The 17,130-nt window shown below is 49.3% G+C and overlaps 1 protein-coding gene across 2 annotated transcripts in view; it reads left to right on the top strand.

Annotated features, from left to right (window-relative positions):
• Window positions 1–17,130, top strand: part of MICAL2 (microtubule associated monooxygenase, calponin and LIM domain containing 2) — a 235,169-nt gene that overhangs the window by 152,800 nt on the left and 65,239 nt on the right. The window contains exons 24-27 of one of the 2 annotated variants that reach the window (XM_004711613.2): window positions 528–616; window positions 2,008–2,110; window positions 4,568–4,625; window positions 5,518–5,742. In XM_004711613.2, coding sequence (XP_004711670.1) covers window positions 528–616; window positions 2,008–2,110; window positions 4,568–4,608 — 233 coding nt within the window. In that variant the 3' untranslated portion in view covers window positions 4,609–4,625; window positions 5,518–5,742. Of the gene's footprint in view, window positions 1–527; window positions 617–2,007; window positions 2,111–4,567; window positions 4,626–5,517; window positions 5,743–17,130 lie in introns of those variants that run through there. The other variant, XM_045290948.1, reaches the window with a different exon arrangement.

Below are 17,130 nucleotides of genomic sequence, written 5' to 3'. Positions count from 1 at the left end.
GGTTCAAAGCCAGGCTGCCCCCCTTCACTGTTAGCCATGGAGTAGAACCTTGCTGAGTTGCTTAATCACTTGGCCCCAGAGTGTCCTCAGCTGTAAAACAGGATGTTGAGAATGTCCATCGTCTGAGTAAGGCAGTGATGAGGATTGATGTGCTCATTCCTGTGGCACCACAGGCAGAGCGCCTGCTAGTGGTGGTCTGGTGGTGGTGTAACCATCACCCCTGCTATCTGAGCTTAGCCTTCCCAGAAAGGGGCGGTGGCGCTGCTCAGGCCTGTGCACTTGGCTGCCTTGTGAAGAAGTGTGGCCGGAGGATTTTGTGGGCATTTCTGCCCCGGCCCCAGCAGTCGCCCGGGCCCTGCTGCCTCCCCTCAGGGCCACCTCTTGAAGGTAGTTGTTGGCAGAAACCACGTCCCAAGCATATTGTTAGCCTTTGGGGAGCCAGAGGCCGGATTACCCCTTGTGTCTGCAGTGCCTCTGGGTTGCAGGAGGAAAAGCCTTGGCATGTGTGTCTCTCTCTCTCTTTACAGACAAGTTTTACTGCAAGCCTCATTTCATTCACTGTAAGACCAGTAACAAACAGCGCAAGAGACGGGCTGAGTTGAAGCAACAAAGAGAGGTAGGTTGTTGTCTCACCTGTGCTGGGGAATCAGGGAAAGGAAGGTTCTCGAGGTCCCTTAAAACGTTGGGGCCAGTGGTTTAGGCCCTGGAGGGACCACCGAGACGCAGATAAAGAAGATCCTTAGTTCCTGCTGTGGGCAGTCCCTTGGCTGTGCGGTAGAGCCCGGATGCTGCCTGGTTCCAGGTGCCACCCCCCCAGACAAGAGCTTTCCCAGGTGCCGGGTCTAGAACCGTCTCCTCGGCCACGTGAGCGCTATGCGGCACCTCTGTGGCTGGGACCCACCTGACCACAGGGATGTCTGCTACAGGGCTCCAAGTCTCTTCCCCAGGCTTTCAGGTGTCAGCAAAGTGACCAGGCCCCTGAGTTTATGGATGACTTTATGATAGTGCCCCCCCCCCCCACTCTAGCCCTTCTTAGCAGATACCGCTTTCTGCTGCCTGGATCTCCCACCACCCACAACCTAAAACATTTTCTAATCACACAGCAATATAGACTCAAAGAGGAGACTTGGGAAAGAAAATCAAAGCGTATAAAGAAGGAAAAGTAACTCACCCATAATGGCTCGACTTGAGAAATACGTAATTAATATATGGTAGCTCCCCACTCCAAATTTGTCCCCAGATTTTAACCTACGTGTGAATCTTCCTAAGTCTACCATCTTACAACTCAACCCCACCCACCCACCCAACAGCCTATAAAGAGGAGCTTCCAAAGACATTAAAAATCCTATTGGAACATAATTTTTAATGCCTCAAAATGACTATTTTATGGATGCTTGAACATTTATTTAAGTACTCCTGTATTGTGATAGAAGGAGCCTTGGTGTCGTATTGAGTTATACGTTGGGCTGCTAACAGCAAGGTCAGCAGTTCGAAACCACCAGCTGCTCCATGGGAGAAAGATGAGGGTTTGTTCTCCTGTAAAGGTTTATAGCCTCAGAAATCCACGGAGGCAGGTCTACCTTGTCCTTTGGGGTCGTTCCGGGTCAGAATCGACTTGATAACGGTGAGTTTTTAAGATTGTATTGTTAGACTTTCATGTTGTTTAATTGTTTGGTTTGCGCTATAAGTATTTCTTGCAGCAAATATCGCTGTATTCATAGCTCTCCCTGTCTTCCAACGAATAGACTTAGGATTTATCATGAGAGGGGGATTGCTAGGTCAACTGGCAGGCCTAGTTTGAAGACTCAGTTTGCCCACCCGGAGAGTGGTGACTCGATTTGGCAGCCCCAGCTGCAGTGAATGGGAGGCTGAGACAACCCGTGGGGCCTGGCGGCATAATCCAGGTCATAACCATGGTCAGTCGTGATTGGCCCTCTCAGCTCCAGTGGCAGGGGCCCTGTGTGACCAGCGTGGACTGAAATGCGTGCATTCTGATCTCGTTCCCAGGAGGAGGAGCCGTGGAGCGATCAGGAAGTCCCTCCTCGAGAAATTCCCACGGAAAGTCCTTGCGCAGCTGTAGCCATCAGCACCCCCGAAGGCAGCCCCCCAGGTATCACCACTTCCTTCTTTAGGAGTGTGCTAAGCCAGCTTCTCAGGGTGCCCAGGGACCTGCTTGACATTCCCTGGAACCTCCTTGATTGGATGCAGGGGCTCCTGCGCCACGCCGGCGTCCATGTCAGGGACCATGCGCACGACTACTGCTACACATACGAGCTCCTGAGCCTGGGCCTGCCCCTCCTCTGGGCCTTGTCAGAGGTCATGGCCTCCATGTACCAGGAGGCCGGGGCCTCCCTCGAGAGCATCCGCAACTGTCTGCTCAGGTGCTTCCCTGTCAAGCTCCACTGACCTCCGTGCCCGCCCCAAGGCCTTAACTGTCCCGGGGCAAGGTGGTCATCACGAGCCAGCCGTGGTAGACAGCTCCAAGCCAAAGAGATTCACCTTGTCGTCTCCACCCGTCCTTGCCTGGGTACGCGTATGCTCACAGGGCTGGGGCCCAGGCGGGCAGGAAGATGAAGGATGTGTTCTGTAGCTTTGTACTTCTTTTTTTATACCAAAACGAGCCATACGTCTGGGTTTACATTTCAATTTTTAACATTTAATTAGCCAAGAAAAAGCTTTTTTTTATGATGCGTGTCAAGTTTTCTGAACACGAGTTTGAGTTTCATAGCTGGTCTGAATACCTTTGGTGTGGCCATGAGTCCGGACGGTCACTGCGTGCCAAGCTCACGTTTGGGGTCTGACAAGTGCCTTTAAATGCCTGTACCCAGATGTCATTTTCAACGAGGGGCAACTTCTGCTGCATATAAAGTGTCATCGTGTGACCAGCATTGTTACCAGTCCACCCTTGTTGGGATGTCCACAAGTAGCTGAAAGGGCCCTTGTTGAATACCAAGTCACAGCCAAATGCCACCGAGCCACAAGGCGGGAGGGAGCCAGAAGGCCATTTTCCCTTCCCGCTAACGAGCTGCATAGCCAGGAGCATGTAGCCACCTGGAGCCCCCGCAATCCGAGATGATGCTGAAATTGGAGGGAACACTGCGGGTGGCTCTTTAGCCCCCGGACCTCCGTGTCGGCTCCCCAACCCTGTCTGCAGGCTGAGCCAAAGCCACTCAGGGTTCAAAGCAATCGGACTGAGCAGGAGGGCTGCTTCCGCCCACGGCATCCTTTGGGACTGAGGGTGGCTGTCAGCACTTCAGGGTGTGGCTGGGATGTCTGGCCTGCCCTGCAAGCACCCCCACAGCCACCTTGGCTGCTCAGCTATGCACAAGGCTGCCAGGAGCATTTTCCCCGAATTTTTCACCGTGCCTGGGACAGGCAAGTTCACTGCAGCTTAACGTACAGGGAGTCAGAGCCGTTTACGGAGTGAGATGCCTGAAAGAGGTCCAGGGCAAAAGCTGGCTGTTGGGCCTTTGGCATTCTTGACCCTGAGTCTCTGCACTCTGCCTCACTGCAGCCAGCCATGGGTCTACACTGGAAGGCTGCAAGGCTGGTAAAGAAGGCCCCAGGGCCCACAGACGAGGCAGTGGCTGAGCCCAATATGGCCCCGTGCGGCTGGGGCAAGCCATGCTCCCCTGACAGCCAGGAGACCCCCGCTGGTGGGCACTGGAGTCACCCCTCTGGAGATTGTTCAGAACAGGAGTTTCTAGGGAGTGGGAGGAAGAAAGGGGGCATCTTCCTACATTGGCCAAAGTCCTTGGGGGAGAAAACAGACTGGCTTGTGGCACCTCTGGCCTCGTCGGAATGCTTCTCTGTCCGTCTGGTGACTTCCGCTGTGTTTTGCCTGAGTTTTCTATGTTCACTGACTGAGGGTGGGGACAGGGGGAGCCCCGGTCTCCTTGCGTGTCCGAATGTACGTACTCCCTTGAGACTGTGATGTCCATATAAGCACTGCTCACGGGGCCTGACAGCTGGGGATTGATTGGGGGAGGCGCTTTGTGGGTAGGATGTGCTTGAAGCCAGCAGAGCTAGAAATCTCTCGGAACGTCATTTCTGTCCAAGAGGAGCCGGGTTTGCCTTGCTGTGGTAAGGCGGGATGCTCCTGCCTGAGGCCGGAGATGTTTGTGTGCTCAGAGCCCTTGAACCTTCCTGGTGGGAAGCACCAAAGCACGAAGATCAGTCCCAAGTAGAGGCCTGGGGGTGGGGGTGGGGGCCTCTCTATGCCTCCATGCCATATTCAAGGATGGAGATGAGACCCAGAGGAAAAGTGGGCAGAGAGAATATCGCGGGGCTCGCAGCTTCCAAGTGGAGGAGAGTGGGCCGTTAGCTTACACACGCTACGGGGAGGGGTCCCTCTTACACAATGTAGCTGTCCCTACCAGGAAGGTTCATGTGTCCTGAGCGAGCAGAAACCGGCTGGGGATATGTCCTTTGAATGCAAACGAAAAATGTTTACTTTGTATTTTCAACGCCTATGCCTTCTCACGTCAGCTGTTTCTCTTTTTCCTCCCAGCCTAAGTTCTCTCTTCTGTCTTTCTCTCTCTTTCCAACCTCACACTGTGGCCGTCAGTCCATTTCAGCCTGCCCGTGCTGCACCCACTTTTTGGCTGATGCCCTTCTGCTCTGAGGTGACTAGTTTTCTTGCCAGTTTCCCGAGTGTTGCGTTAACCCCTCCCCGCCCGCCACCGTGGTACTGATTGCGCTGTGAGTGTCTCGCCTACTAACGGAGCCCTTCGGTGGCCTGGCCACTTCGCCACAGGGCTGGGGTCTGCTGGAAAGCCGTTTCTGATTCCATCTCCCTCTGAGCCAGCCTCCGCCGTCGTGGTCCGCACCCCAAGTGCATGGCCGTCCTTCTTGGGTTCTCGGGCTGCCCGCATGCTCCCCATGTGCCTTCTGGGTGGGAAAGTTTCCCGCTGCGGAGTTGTGAGACAGTCACCCACTCCAGTCTAGAAACTTCCGCGTTAGCAGCCTTGCCCTGTTAACCTCCCTAAGTTGGTTCTAACACTAGCTCACTGATGTCCCCCACAGGGCATTCCCTGGGGAGAGACGTAGAAAAGGGAGCAGGGTGGGGGGTGGGGAAGCTGTTCTGAGGCTTTGTCCAAAGCCTGCTCCCAGCTCTGTCTTTTGAAGTCGTGCTCACCATGATTCCAGCAAATCCCTCTCTCCCAGAGGCTGGCCTTTTTAATCTCCCTCCATTTCTAAAGCCCCCGTGGCCTGCGAAGCTTCCCCTAGAGCAGTCCCCGTCCCAGGCCAGGCGAGTAGTCTGTGAGATGAGGCAGTCCAGTGCCAGGCCTGGGGTGGCCGATTTCAGCACGCCCAGAGCTCAGTTCAAAGCATGCTTTCGGGACCTCCCTGTGCAGTGGAGCTGTTGTGGGCGGAGCCGAGGGACCCAGGCTGCGGCTGCTGTCTGCTCTGCATGCGCCCCTCGGTCTGGCTGCAGCGCCCCGCCTGCTTGCCTCCGGGCTGCGTGGCTGCAGCCCCCAGCCAGTCAGAAGTCACTGCTCCTGTCTTCTCTTACAGAGTCTCCCTTCCTCGCTAGAATGTCCACCAAAGACTGTCCATCCCGCCCCCCTCAGCCTCCTCTTTAGCTAGCCTCCCCCAGCTCATAGCAGCGCATGTGTGTGACCTCTGGTTGTCATTTACAGTGCCACACGGAACCCTTGTATTTTGCACACAGCCAACAATATGTAGCTCTATTTATGGTATTTGATGCTGTACATGAAAATAAACATGGTTCTTTATAAAGCTCACTGTTTCCTCTCTTCTTTGCCGTGGAAGCTTCTAAGAAACCTCAAGCCCGGGGACTGGCTTAGGGGATCCACCTCCCCTAAACTGTTGGCAGGGCTTGTACTTGCGGTGACACGGGGCTCTCTGGGGCTACGCTGGGGCACTTGGGGAACAAGAAATATTACCCAGAGGTAATATTTGGAAAACGTCACCAATGCTCCTGGGTCAGGCTTTGGGGTCTCTTTCTTGAAAACTCATCGTACTTTTCTGCTCTAGATGCTGGCCATAGCGGGGGTAAGGGTGAGCGTCACCCCAGCTTTAGGAACAGAATGTCTGACAGCTACTGGTCTCCCTATGCACCCTAAGCCACAGACCTGCAGGGGAGCTGTACTAACCGAGGTCCCAAGGTAGCCAAGGCTGCTCTTGGAAATTTTCTGCTGGACCAACTGAGTGATGGGTGAAAGGTAAGGATGGCCAATTTGTGGCAGGGCATCTGTGAACATGACCCATGTGGTCCTCTAAGTGAAGAGCCAGTGGAGATCCTAAGAGACCCTCCCTTGAAAGGACTAGGGATTTCAATGTCTTCTGCCCACTCTCAGTACTGAACCCCTGGCAGGCTTGGGCCCAACTCCAGGATGTATTTGGAGTCTCACTTGGCTAACCAGGGCTGTGCCAAAGAAGGCTACTCGTTCCCACGCTGGTCCTCCACCTCCCACAGCAAGGTGCCTGCCGTGGTCATGCTGGATCTAACTGGGCTTCTGGCACTGATGTGGCCGGCCACCTGTGAACTTCATGAGGGGCTTGGACTGTCCACGAGGCGTTTCAGGGCTCTGAGCCTCGGAGCCCTGTTTCTGACACCTGGATCTGTCTTCAGAGCTGCCCCAGATCCTAGACAGTAACCCAGGTGTACCTGTCCCCTTCCCAGCAAGGAAGGTATTAGGGATTGGAAGTCAAGATCGGAGTTGGGCAAGTGACTTACTGCCTCACTAATTCAACAAGTAGGAGAGCACTTCAACAAGTTCCTGGGCAAAGTCCTTATCTTTTCATCCCTTTTTTTTAAGCCCCTTCAAACTTCAATCAGTGTCCTAACATTCGCTCTTAAGGCTAGAGCTGTGAACCAAACAAAATCCCTGGCCCTCCTTATATCTTAGAGATGATCGGTTTCTTTGTCTGTTTGTTTGTTTGTTTTGCTAGACCTGGTTTGTTTCTGTCGGTAGTATTGTTGATTTGTATGTGCGCTTGTTTGTCCCTTCAACTAATATTTATTATTTATTGAGTGTGTTAGTTTGGGTTGACTAGAGAAACAAATTCATAGACACCCATATGTGTATAAGAAAGAGCTTTAGATCAAAGAGTAGCTGTATATTAAGAAAACATACCAGCCGAGTGCAGGAAGATCATGGGCCAATGGGTGGAATGTCTTGTAGCTCCAATGGCGGTAGAAGTATCTCAGCGCTGGTGTGGGTCTCCATGTTGCTCCTCCAGCTCCATGGCTCTGGCTTTATCAGCATAATTCCATGTGTCTTGTCAACAGGAAGGTCTCACAGAGAGAGAGTGTGTGTCCCGCCTCCAGGGAGGAAGACAGGAGATCCCAGGATCCACAGGAGAAGGCCATGCCCACACAGAGGCTTCATTGGCTATGACCTGATTGACAGGCTAGACTCCACCCCTCCCTCAAGTTGACAGGAGAGTATGTAACTGACACCTTGAGTGTGCTCTCTGAAGTGGATAGATTCCACCCCCCGCCATCCCCAAACCCACTGACTGCAAATGACACTGGCTCATAGTGACCGTCTAGGACAGAGTAGAGCTGCTCCCTAGGGTTTCTGAGGCTGTAAATCTAAAGGAGAGGAGACAGCCTCGCCCTTCTCCCATTGGCAGTGGATGAGCTCACACTGCTGGCCTTCCGTCCAGTATGTTGCCCCTGCGCCCATGGGGCTCCTTCTGGAGATGGGTGCACAGCAGGGAACACGCAGACCAAATGCCCACGGAGGGGCTCACACATTGGTTTGGGTTTTTACTTAAAGTTGGATAAAGCAACATTTCCCAAAACGTGCCACTGGCAGTGTGACCCAAAAAATATACCGTGAATAACAGGAAGTCGTGTTCGATAGTCACAAAGTATGAGGAATGTTTCCTACAAACGTTCCCGCTCCCCCAAACCCTGGAGACTGTGAATAAGACCCAGTGGTGCAGGGAGGCCCGTGGGGAGTTTTTGGTACAGATGCGGATTGAATTTGCTTCCGGTCAGCTTTCCGTTACCTGGTTGAAGTTAAGATTATTTTTACATTTTTGTTCTACATTAACAGTCCGTAGAATATTCTCCCCCCCCCCCAACAACACTGGACTACTTAAAAGTAAAGAGCCAAATCATAGCGTTGAATATTATATAAGTGAGTAGTAACTGGTTACGTTTTTAAGACTGATGACAGAAAAAAATTACATAGAAAATATGAACAGATCTGACCGTAAATCTATCTTCAACTTGTGTGTGGTAACAAATATTAGACTAAACAGGCAGAACTAGAGGAAAATCCATATTCACATAGTATATAACAAGAACTATAATGAAAAAGCTTATCGCTATGATTTTAAGTTTATTCAAATCAAGTGTCCTTAAGCACTTGGCACAATTGTAAAACAAACACACTCGCTGCCGAGTTGATGCCGACTCATGGTGACCCTATAGGACAGGATAGATCTGGCCCTGTGGGTTTCCAAGACTGTGGGCTCCCAACTCTCTAAGGACATAGAAAACGGATCATCTAATATTGGGGTTTTTTTTTACATAAAAACCGTGATAAATGGGTAAAGGATGTAAATAATTGACACCCGAACAAGTTTTTAAAGCAAACATTTAGAGCAGCGGTTCTCAGCCTGTGAATCTCGACCCCTTTGGGGTCAAATGACCCTTTCACCGGGGTTGCCTAAGACCATCAGAAAACACATAACTATTTCACAATATATAACTACATATTGTTTTGTGATTAATCACTATGCTTTAATTCTGTTCAATTTGTAAACATGAAAATACATCCTGCATATCAGATATTTAGGTTATGATTCATAACAGTAGCAAAATTACAGTTATGAAGTAGCAACAAAAATAATGTTCTGGCTGGGGGGTCACCACCACATGAGGAACTGTGTGAAGGGTCGCGGCATGAGAAAGGTTGAGAGCCACTGCTTCAGAGGGACTCTACGGAAAGTGGTTGAGAGCCACTGCTTCAGAGGGACTCTACGGAAAGTGGTCTATGGAAGCTTCAGGGAACAATCTCTCCACCAGAGCAAGAATGAAGCGGAGAGGGGGGTGGGAATCAACATCACCTATGTCAGCCCTCTGGGACCTGATCAGACATTTATAGCAACCAGGGGAGCCCTTGAAGGAGAACTTGAAGGGAAAGGCTACTGAAGTGCAGTCAGAAAGCAGCATCCGTGGGCTGGCTTCCCTTCCCCGTTCCGCCCTGCTGTGGCCCCAAGGACGAAGGCCCTGGTTAGGACAAAGGAGGGCAGAAAGGACCTTGCCCTAAAAGCTTGGAGAGAGGTACAGGGGGTTAAGGTGTGTGTGGGGTGGGGTGGGGTGTGTGTGTTGGGGGGTGTTTTGGTGAGTCTGGCAGTTCCTTTTGAGACCAGCACTGGTCATCATTTCATTTGGACCAGCGTGGTACTGGCTTCCCTCATAGCAGCTATTGGAAGATTTAAGAGCCAAAATATCTTTTTCCTTTCATTTCCTTTCCTTTTCTTTTTATGATCTAGACATTTAAGCTAATCTCTGTCAAGGCACTAGCTATCCAGAGAGACAACAAAGCGCAGACTTCAGCCATCACTCACAAGAACACAGACTGCCACACACAGTCTAGAGTCACTAAGCAACCCAACCACGCTTGCCCTCAGCAGGCAAAACTCAGCGAGTGCCAATTCCACAATTCCAGTTCCTAAAGGAGTAATTGGATCACCACATCGTAGTACTCAAATATCAAGTCCTTAGCAACAACAACAGGAAAAAAAGTATTCCATGTAAGTTAGCCCATTCCAAGAAGTATAGCCCATTCATAAAAATAAAAAAATCATTCATAAGAAAAATAATTAATTTGACAGAAGCCATCTTGAGAAAGCCTAAACATTGAAATTGCCCGCAAAAGGCACTAAATTAATACCTTAAATACACTCAGTGGGCGAAACAAAATTATAGAAAAGAAGACCAAAGCAATGTTTGAGCAAATGTATCAAGAAAGAGCAACTACCAAAAAAGAAAAGTAACCAAATAGAAATTCTAAGCATGAAAAAAGTGCAATAACTGAAATGGACACACACACACACACACACACACACACACACACACACACAATTACTAGAGGAGTTAAACAATTGAAATTGGGTGTGTGGGGGGGGTGCAGCAAACTTGAGGATAAGGCAATAGAGAGTATCCAGCCTAAGGAGCAGAAGGTGAAAACATGAAGAAAAGCGAACAGTGTAAGAGAACTGGGGAATATCACCATGCACATTAACACACACAGCGTGGACTTCTGAGGAGAAGGGAGAGAAGAAGCAGGAAAAGATACTGATGAAGTAATGGACCACGTTAACCGGATCTGATGGGAGCCGTGTGGAGAGCGAAGCAGCTCTACCTCCGAGACCCAGACAGGCGCACATTAGTCACATTGTCAAGGGCACCAGGGTCTGCAGAGAATGGAAAGATACAAAAGATCCTTAATCCGATGAACAGTTCTCATCAGAAACAATGGTGGCCTAAAGGCAGTGGGATGACATATTGAACATCCTCAAAGGTGGAGGGCAGGAGGGAGCAGTCATCTGAAAATCCCGTACCCAGCAATAGCGGAGCGAGTCTGTTACGGATAGACCTGTCACACAAAGACACCCTAAGCTGAGTCCTTTGGGGTCACGGGAAAGGACACTAGACCGTAACTCAAAAGCCACATGATGATGTACATAGCAGTGTTAAATGTAACTACATAGGTCATATAAATGCCAGTATCATATTTTTATTTCCAATTCCTCTTCTATACTATCTGATCTAAAAGGCAAATGCATAAAACTGTCAGGATGCCGTTAGTGGAACACTGTACAGGCGACTTTGCCGTGATAGCAGGCGAACGGGAAAGCCCTGCAGAGGGCCAGGAGCAGAGTGCTGGCATACCGTTGAAGCGGCGATGTTGATTACGCAAACTAGATTGTTAGAAGTTTAAGATATTCAATCTCCCAGGTAACTACTAAGAATATAACTTTATAGAGAAAGGAAGGAATGAGCAGTGTGCACTTAAAGAAAATAAATTCTAAAATATCATAATAGCAATAGTAGGACAATCATGGGGCCCTTAAAAAGCATAAAACATATGACAGATAGAAAACAGATGGCCAAAGTAAATCCTTACCAACAAATACGTTATTGTTTTGGGTGTTTTGTTGTTTGTTTGTTTTAGATAACAGTGGGTTCTTTTTTTTTTCTTTTCTTTTTTTAAGGATTGCTGAGAGTCAGAATCAACTCGATGCCCTTGAGTTGGTTTTTTTGTTGGTTTTAAAAAAAATAATTTTATTGGGGAGCTTTTACAAATCTCATAACAATCCATCATTCAATTGTATTAAGCACATTTGCACGTATGTTGCCATCAACATTTCCAAAATATTTTCTTTCTACTTGAGCCCTTGGTGTCAGCTGCTCAGCAATAAATACTTTAAATGGACTTACCTCCATCTGAAAGAGAGATCAACGGATTGAATAAAAACATTTTCTTATATTCTGTCTTCAGAGACACATTTTCAATAAAATAGAACCAAAGTGGCTGGAAACACAGTAAAGAAAAAGATAGTTCATGCAAATATTGACAGAAGAGGTAGCTATATTATTGGGGGAAGTTAATCAATATTATAAGAGATAAAGAAGGACATTCTGTATTGATAAAAGAATAGGTATACGAAGAAAATAAAGCAACTATGAATATGTACATAGTTAACAACAGTCTCAAAATATGTGAAACAAATATTGGTAGAATTGAAGGGGCAAATAGACAGTAGTTGGAGACTTCCAGACATCCCTCTCAACAATGGATACAACAGCCAGACCAAAGAGAGAGAAACATATTCTTGGATCCTCGCTATAAATCTATTAGGAGTGATAAACATATACAGAGCCCCCTATGCAACAGCCTTAGCAAATGAGGTTGTAAATACTCAGATGCACACAAGACATTGTCCAGACATCTTGTCTGACCACAAGAAAGTGAAACTGGCAATTAAAGCGTCTCGCCTACTCTGGACATGTTACAAGGCGAGACCAATCTGAAAAAGAACATCATGCCTGGTCCATAAAGGTCAACGAAAGACAAGGACCCTCCGCAGAGTGGCTGCAACGATGGGTCAAACGTAGCGACCACCGTGAGGATGGGGCAGGGCCGGCAGGATTGTGTGCTTTTGTCCATTGGGGTGCTATCAGTTGGAACTGACCGGATGGCAGCTAAAAACAACAGAAATTAATAACATAAAATTGGAAAGTTCAAAAGTATATAAAGATTTAGATGCCCCTAAGCAATTAGTGGGGTAGAAATCAAGAAGAATTCAAAAGGGAATTGGAAACTACCTTGAGACAAACAGGAAAACCCACCACACCTGAACTTGCATGCGGTGAAAATCGTGCTAAGAGGGAAATGCGGTGCTGGAAATGACTGCCTGAATACAATAAGAAATATCTCAGGCCAATAGCCTAATTTCACACCTTGAAGAACTAGAAAAGGAAGAGCAAACTACACTCCAAATTAGCAGAGGGAAGGAATAATACAAATTAGAGTGGCGAGAGCCACAGGAAAGACTAAAGAAACGGAGTGGGAGGTTGGGGGAGGGGACAAGAGATGCTGATACCAAGGGCTCAAGCAGACAATGCTTTGGAAATGATGCTGGCAACATCTGTACAGATATGCCCGATACAATGGATGTGTGGAATGTTATAAGAGCTGTAAGAGCCCCCAGTCAAATGATCTTTTTTAAAGAAAGAAGCCAACAAAACCAAAGCCAACAGTTAGTTCTTTGAAACGATGAACAAAAGTGACCATCCTTCAGCTAGACCGACTAAGAAAAAACACAAAGTACTGAACTTAGAAATGGAGGCAGAGACACCTCTATCCGCTTACAGACATAAGCATCATAAGAAGTTCTACAAAGCGGGACCCCAGGTTGGATAATCTAGATGACACAGACACATTCATAGACACAAAACTACGAGCCTGACTCAAGCAAATGTTCACAATCTGAACTGCCCTGCGAGCAGTCGACGTGACAACGTCAATTAGGACGTGGCAGTGCTCATCAAAACCTCCCAACAAAGAAAAGTCTCGGACCAGATGGCTTCACCAGAAATAATACCTACCCAATACAATGTATAGGTTCCACGCAGCTCCTAACGAAACGTCACCGGTTTCCTGCCAAAGGAGATACTAAAGTTCACATGAAATTTCAAGGAGCCACGAATAACCAAGACGTGTTTTTAAAAGTTCAAAGTTGGAGGACCCCTATTTACCAATTTCAAAACTTACCCGCAGAGCTATGGACTCGACAGGGATGTGCTGGCAGGAGATGCAGGAGGATCGATGGAATACGATCGTAATCCCGGAAACAAACCGCATACAGGAGAGGGCTTCAAAAAGTTCACGGAAAAGTTCCATTTTCTTTGCATTCCATTTTCCCAGACCTTTGGGGAACCCCATCACAGAGGATCCACTGATTTCTTGGACAACGTTGCCAAGACCATTCGATGGGGAAGGAACAACTTGTTCTACAATGGTGCTTGACAGAGCTGGACACCCACATGTAAAAAATAAATACATTTGAGCTTTTAAACATATACAAATAATTACCCCAAAATGGACTAAAGACCTGGTTTTAAAAGTCCAAACAGGAAACCCTCTAGAAGAAAACATGAGAGCAAATCTCCATGATCAGATATGATCCCAGAAAGATCGGTCTGGAAAGAAAATAACCACTGGCACGCGTCCACATGGAGCAAGTGCTGTAAATGCTGTAAATCCCACCGAATGGGAGGAAGCACAAGGGGGCTTCAGAGAATTTCGCAGAGAAATGGAATTGCAAGATAACGGAATTTCCCCAAAACTTTTTGAAGCTCTCCTTGTATTTGAAAATGATATATTGGAGCTTAAATCCCAGAACATATAAGAAACTTCACAACCTAACAACAAAGACAGTGCAGTCCATCAAGTGTTGGCAGGAGTGGAAGAAAAGGACCCTTCCGCACAGACTGCTGGTGGGGATGTGCACAGGACGGCTGCCTTGGCAAGTAGTTTGGCAGTTCCCCCAGGTGTTAGTGGAGAATTCCCATATGACTACACTTCCACCCCTCCAGACAGACTCAAACAGATCTTTGTATGCTTGTGTTTATAGCAGCATTATTCACAATAGCCCAAAGATGGAAACAACCCAAATGTCCATTAACAAATGAATGGACACGGGGGAAAAACAACAACAACAACAACAACAAACAAATGAATGGACAGAAGATAGTGTACTCATGCAATGGGATATGATTCAAGCACAAAAAGGAACCGAGTTCTATCACATGCCACAGCCTGGTTGCATCTTGGAAATGCTCATTGAAAAAGAGCCAGACACAAAGGTAAATACTGTACCATTCTAGCTCCATGATCTAGTCTAGAACTGGCAAATTCATAGACACAAAGTAGCTGAGAACTCAGGGTTGAGGGAAGGAAGGAATGGCGTGTTCAGGATTTCTTTTGGGGGCGTGAGAAATTTCTGGAAATAAATAACGTGGTGGCTGCTCTTAACACTATTGGATTGTATACACAGTAAAGCGTGGGCAATGTACACCTCACCACAGTGTTTAAAAATCTTAAACCCAGCAAAACACTAAGTGCTTTCAAGCATCCTTACTCGTCTTCAAAGGGATGTAAATGATGCTGCACCCATAAATCCGTCAGGAAGAAGAAAGAAAAAAGCTCCCCTATAAGTCAAACAAATAAACGAACCCAACCAGTAGTACTGAGCAAAACCTAGATGGTCAGAAACAATGTGGCAACAATTATTAAGATACATCCATGTAATGTGTTCCGACCCCTTGGCCCGGTAATCCTACACCAGGGAATTTATCCCCCGGAAATCATCCAGTGAAAGAAATCAGTCTCTGTGCAACTTGAATAGGAAGTAGAACTAGTAGGCCCACCAGGGTGGGTGGACTGTTCCCTTTCATTTCTGTGAACTCGTTCACTTTCATGCCTTTTCAGTTTCAATTCCTTCCACTACGTCACCAAGCCTCAGAGCCAGCCCTTATTTATCTAGCATTCACTCTGTGCCCGACCCTTGGCCAAGCCCTGTTCCTGTGGAATCTTCTGTCAGTGTTGATAGGTTAAAAGTTCAGGGAGGTGAGAGAGGGGAGCCCGGAGCAGTGTCCCCAGGGCCCTGGTGAGGAGGCAGGCGCGGTAAGGACAGAACTAGGTGTGCAGTGGCTCTCCTGGCCGCAGTGCAGCAGGGTAGCCCCACCCCACAGTGCGCACCCGGGAAACAGACATCTTCCCCGGTGGTACACACAGAGACGTCCTCAGGGTGGCAGTGGCTCTCTCTTTGGGCACCGGAGCCATGCATGGGCTGCAAAGGACCTGGGGAATAGACGAGTCTGATTCCAGCCCCCCTCGGCAGTGTGACACCCCTGACCATGAGTGGACGGACTGTCCGCCCCCCCGCACTAGGATGTATTGCTGTCCCTTCCCTCATCAGAGACCTTCTCACAAGAGGGCCAGGAAGATGCGTTCTCCACCCTGCGCCCACCCGGCTCTGTCTTGTATCAAAAATCAGCCCACACTCCCTGCCACCGCGCCGGCTCTGACTCACGGTGACCCTGCCGGGCACAGTGGTACTGCCCCCTGTGCTTTTCCAAAACGTCCTCTTTCTCCCACCCAATCTGTGTTGGGGACCTGCAACTCCTGATTCCCTTGCAACCTGTTTCCTCTTGGAAAACCCTGGGAGTTTCCAGGGTTGGAAAACTAAAGGGAGGAGCCAGGGTGCTCCTCCCTGTCTGTCTGCAGTGTGGGCAGTGGCCGCTTCACCCCTGAGGCGCTGCTCACCTGTAATCCTCAGTCCCCCCTGGCAGCCCCTCTCTTACAGGTGGCTCTGGACTCTCCTTATACCCGCCCTTCTCTTTGTCCCCCAGCCAGTGGTGTCCGCTGTTGCTCCCTCGGGGTTGCCTCCAAGTGCCCACCCATGTGGCTTCCGGGTTCTCCCATCAGCATCATGATCACACGTATGCATTCATTACCACCCACAACACATCCAAGGATGCAGTGCAGGTTGGGCGTTAAGCGAACACCCATGTCCATGGGGCTTAGGGGTCCTGGGTACACTGCCCCAGGAGCTGCTGGGCAGTACCTGGCTTGGGCAGCTCCCCTACTGATGTCTCATGTGAGTCCTTCACCAAGTTCCACTGGGCTCTTTGCTGAGCCAGCTGCAGGGAAGACCAGTCGCCTGTGAGAGCCTGTCCAGCCAGGGGGGACAAGGGTACCTGAGTCAGGCTGGAGCCCCCAGCTGTATCCTGTCTGCCTGCACACTGTGAACCCCACTGGGCAGAACACGGGCACTCGACCTGCAGGCTGGCGGAGTCCAAGAGCATCTGGGTTGGCGTTTGGGCCTGTCCCCTCCATCACAGCAGATGAGGCAGTTTCCAGGCCATGCACAGCAGCCGGGCAAAAGTGGGACCCCCTGTCCTGGCACTCAGACCCCTGTGTCCCCCGGCCTACGGGCATAAGTGATCAGTCATTGTCTGAGGGGATGTTAAGCACATTTACCTATAGCTTCCCGTATTAACACTTCTCTGCCGAGCTCCTCGGCGTGGGCTCTGTTTTCCTGACAGGTATGTTCAGATTTTGTTTTCATTTAATACTGTTTTCTCCGGAGAGAACAGAGCATTTCCCAAGCCTGGAGCCAGCTCCGATACTGGCAATCAGGAGACCGTGGACAAGGAAGAGAGCTTCCCTGAGCCTCTGTTTTCTTATCTATAAGATGGAGTTAATAACAATTCACAGGCAGATGTGTGGCTTTGATGTCTCCCAGGGATGAGGGGGAGGGCCTCCGGACTCAGGTAGAGTCTGGGACCATCTCACTGGCAGGGTCAGTGCCAGGGTCCTCACCACACGGTCCCTCTGCCTCCCAGTCAAGGCCTCAGGGCTTGGCTGCTGCTGTGGCATGTGAGGTCAGAGCCTCCTGGACCAGCCTGGCTCTGCCAGGCCCAGCACTTAAGAATTTCTGGGGCCCATCCTTCCCACGGTGCAGGCTATCTGGTCCCAGGGCTGAGAGGGTCTGAGACACCTGGCTCTGTGCCGGTCGGCCTCCCCACAGGACATTAGTGACAGCTAGGGTAGGAGATAGTGGCTCTTC

The sequence above is a fragment of the Echinops telfairi genome, unplaced genomic scaffold (assembly GCF_000313985.2).
Source record: "Echinops telfairi isolate 266 unplaced genomic scaffold, ASM31398v2 ScPeMD7_60;HRSCAF=208, whole genome shotgun sequence".
NCBI classification, from domain to species: domain Eukaryota; kingdom Metazoa; phylum Chordata; class Mammalia; order Afrosoricida; family Tenrecidae; genus Echinops; species Echinops telfairi.
Note: the sequence above shows the minus strand (reverse complement) of the source record. Positions and strands in the feature narration are given on the sequence as shown.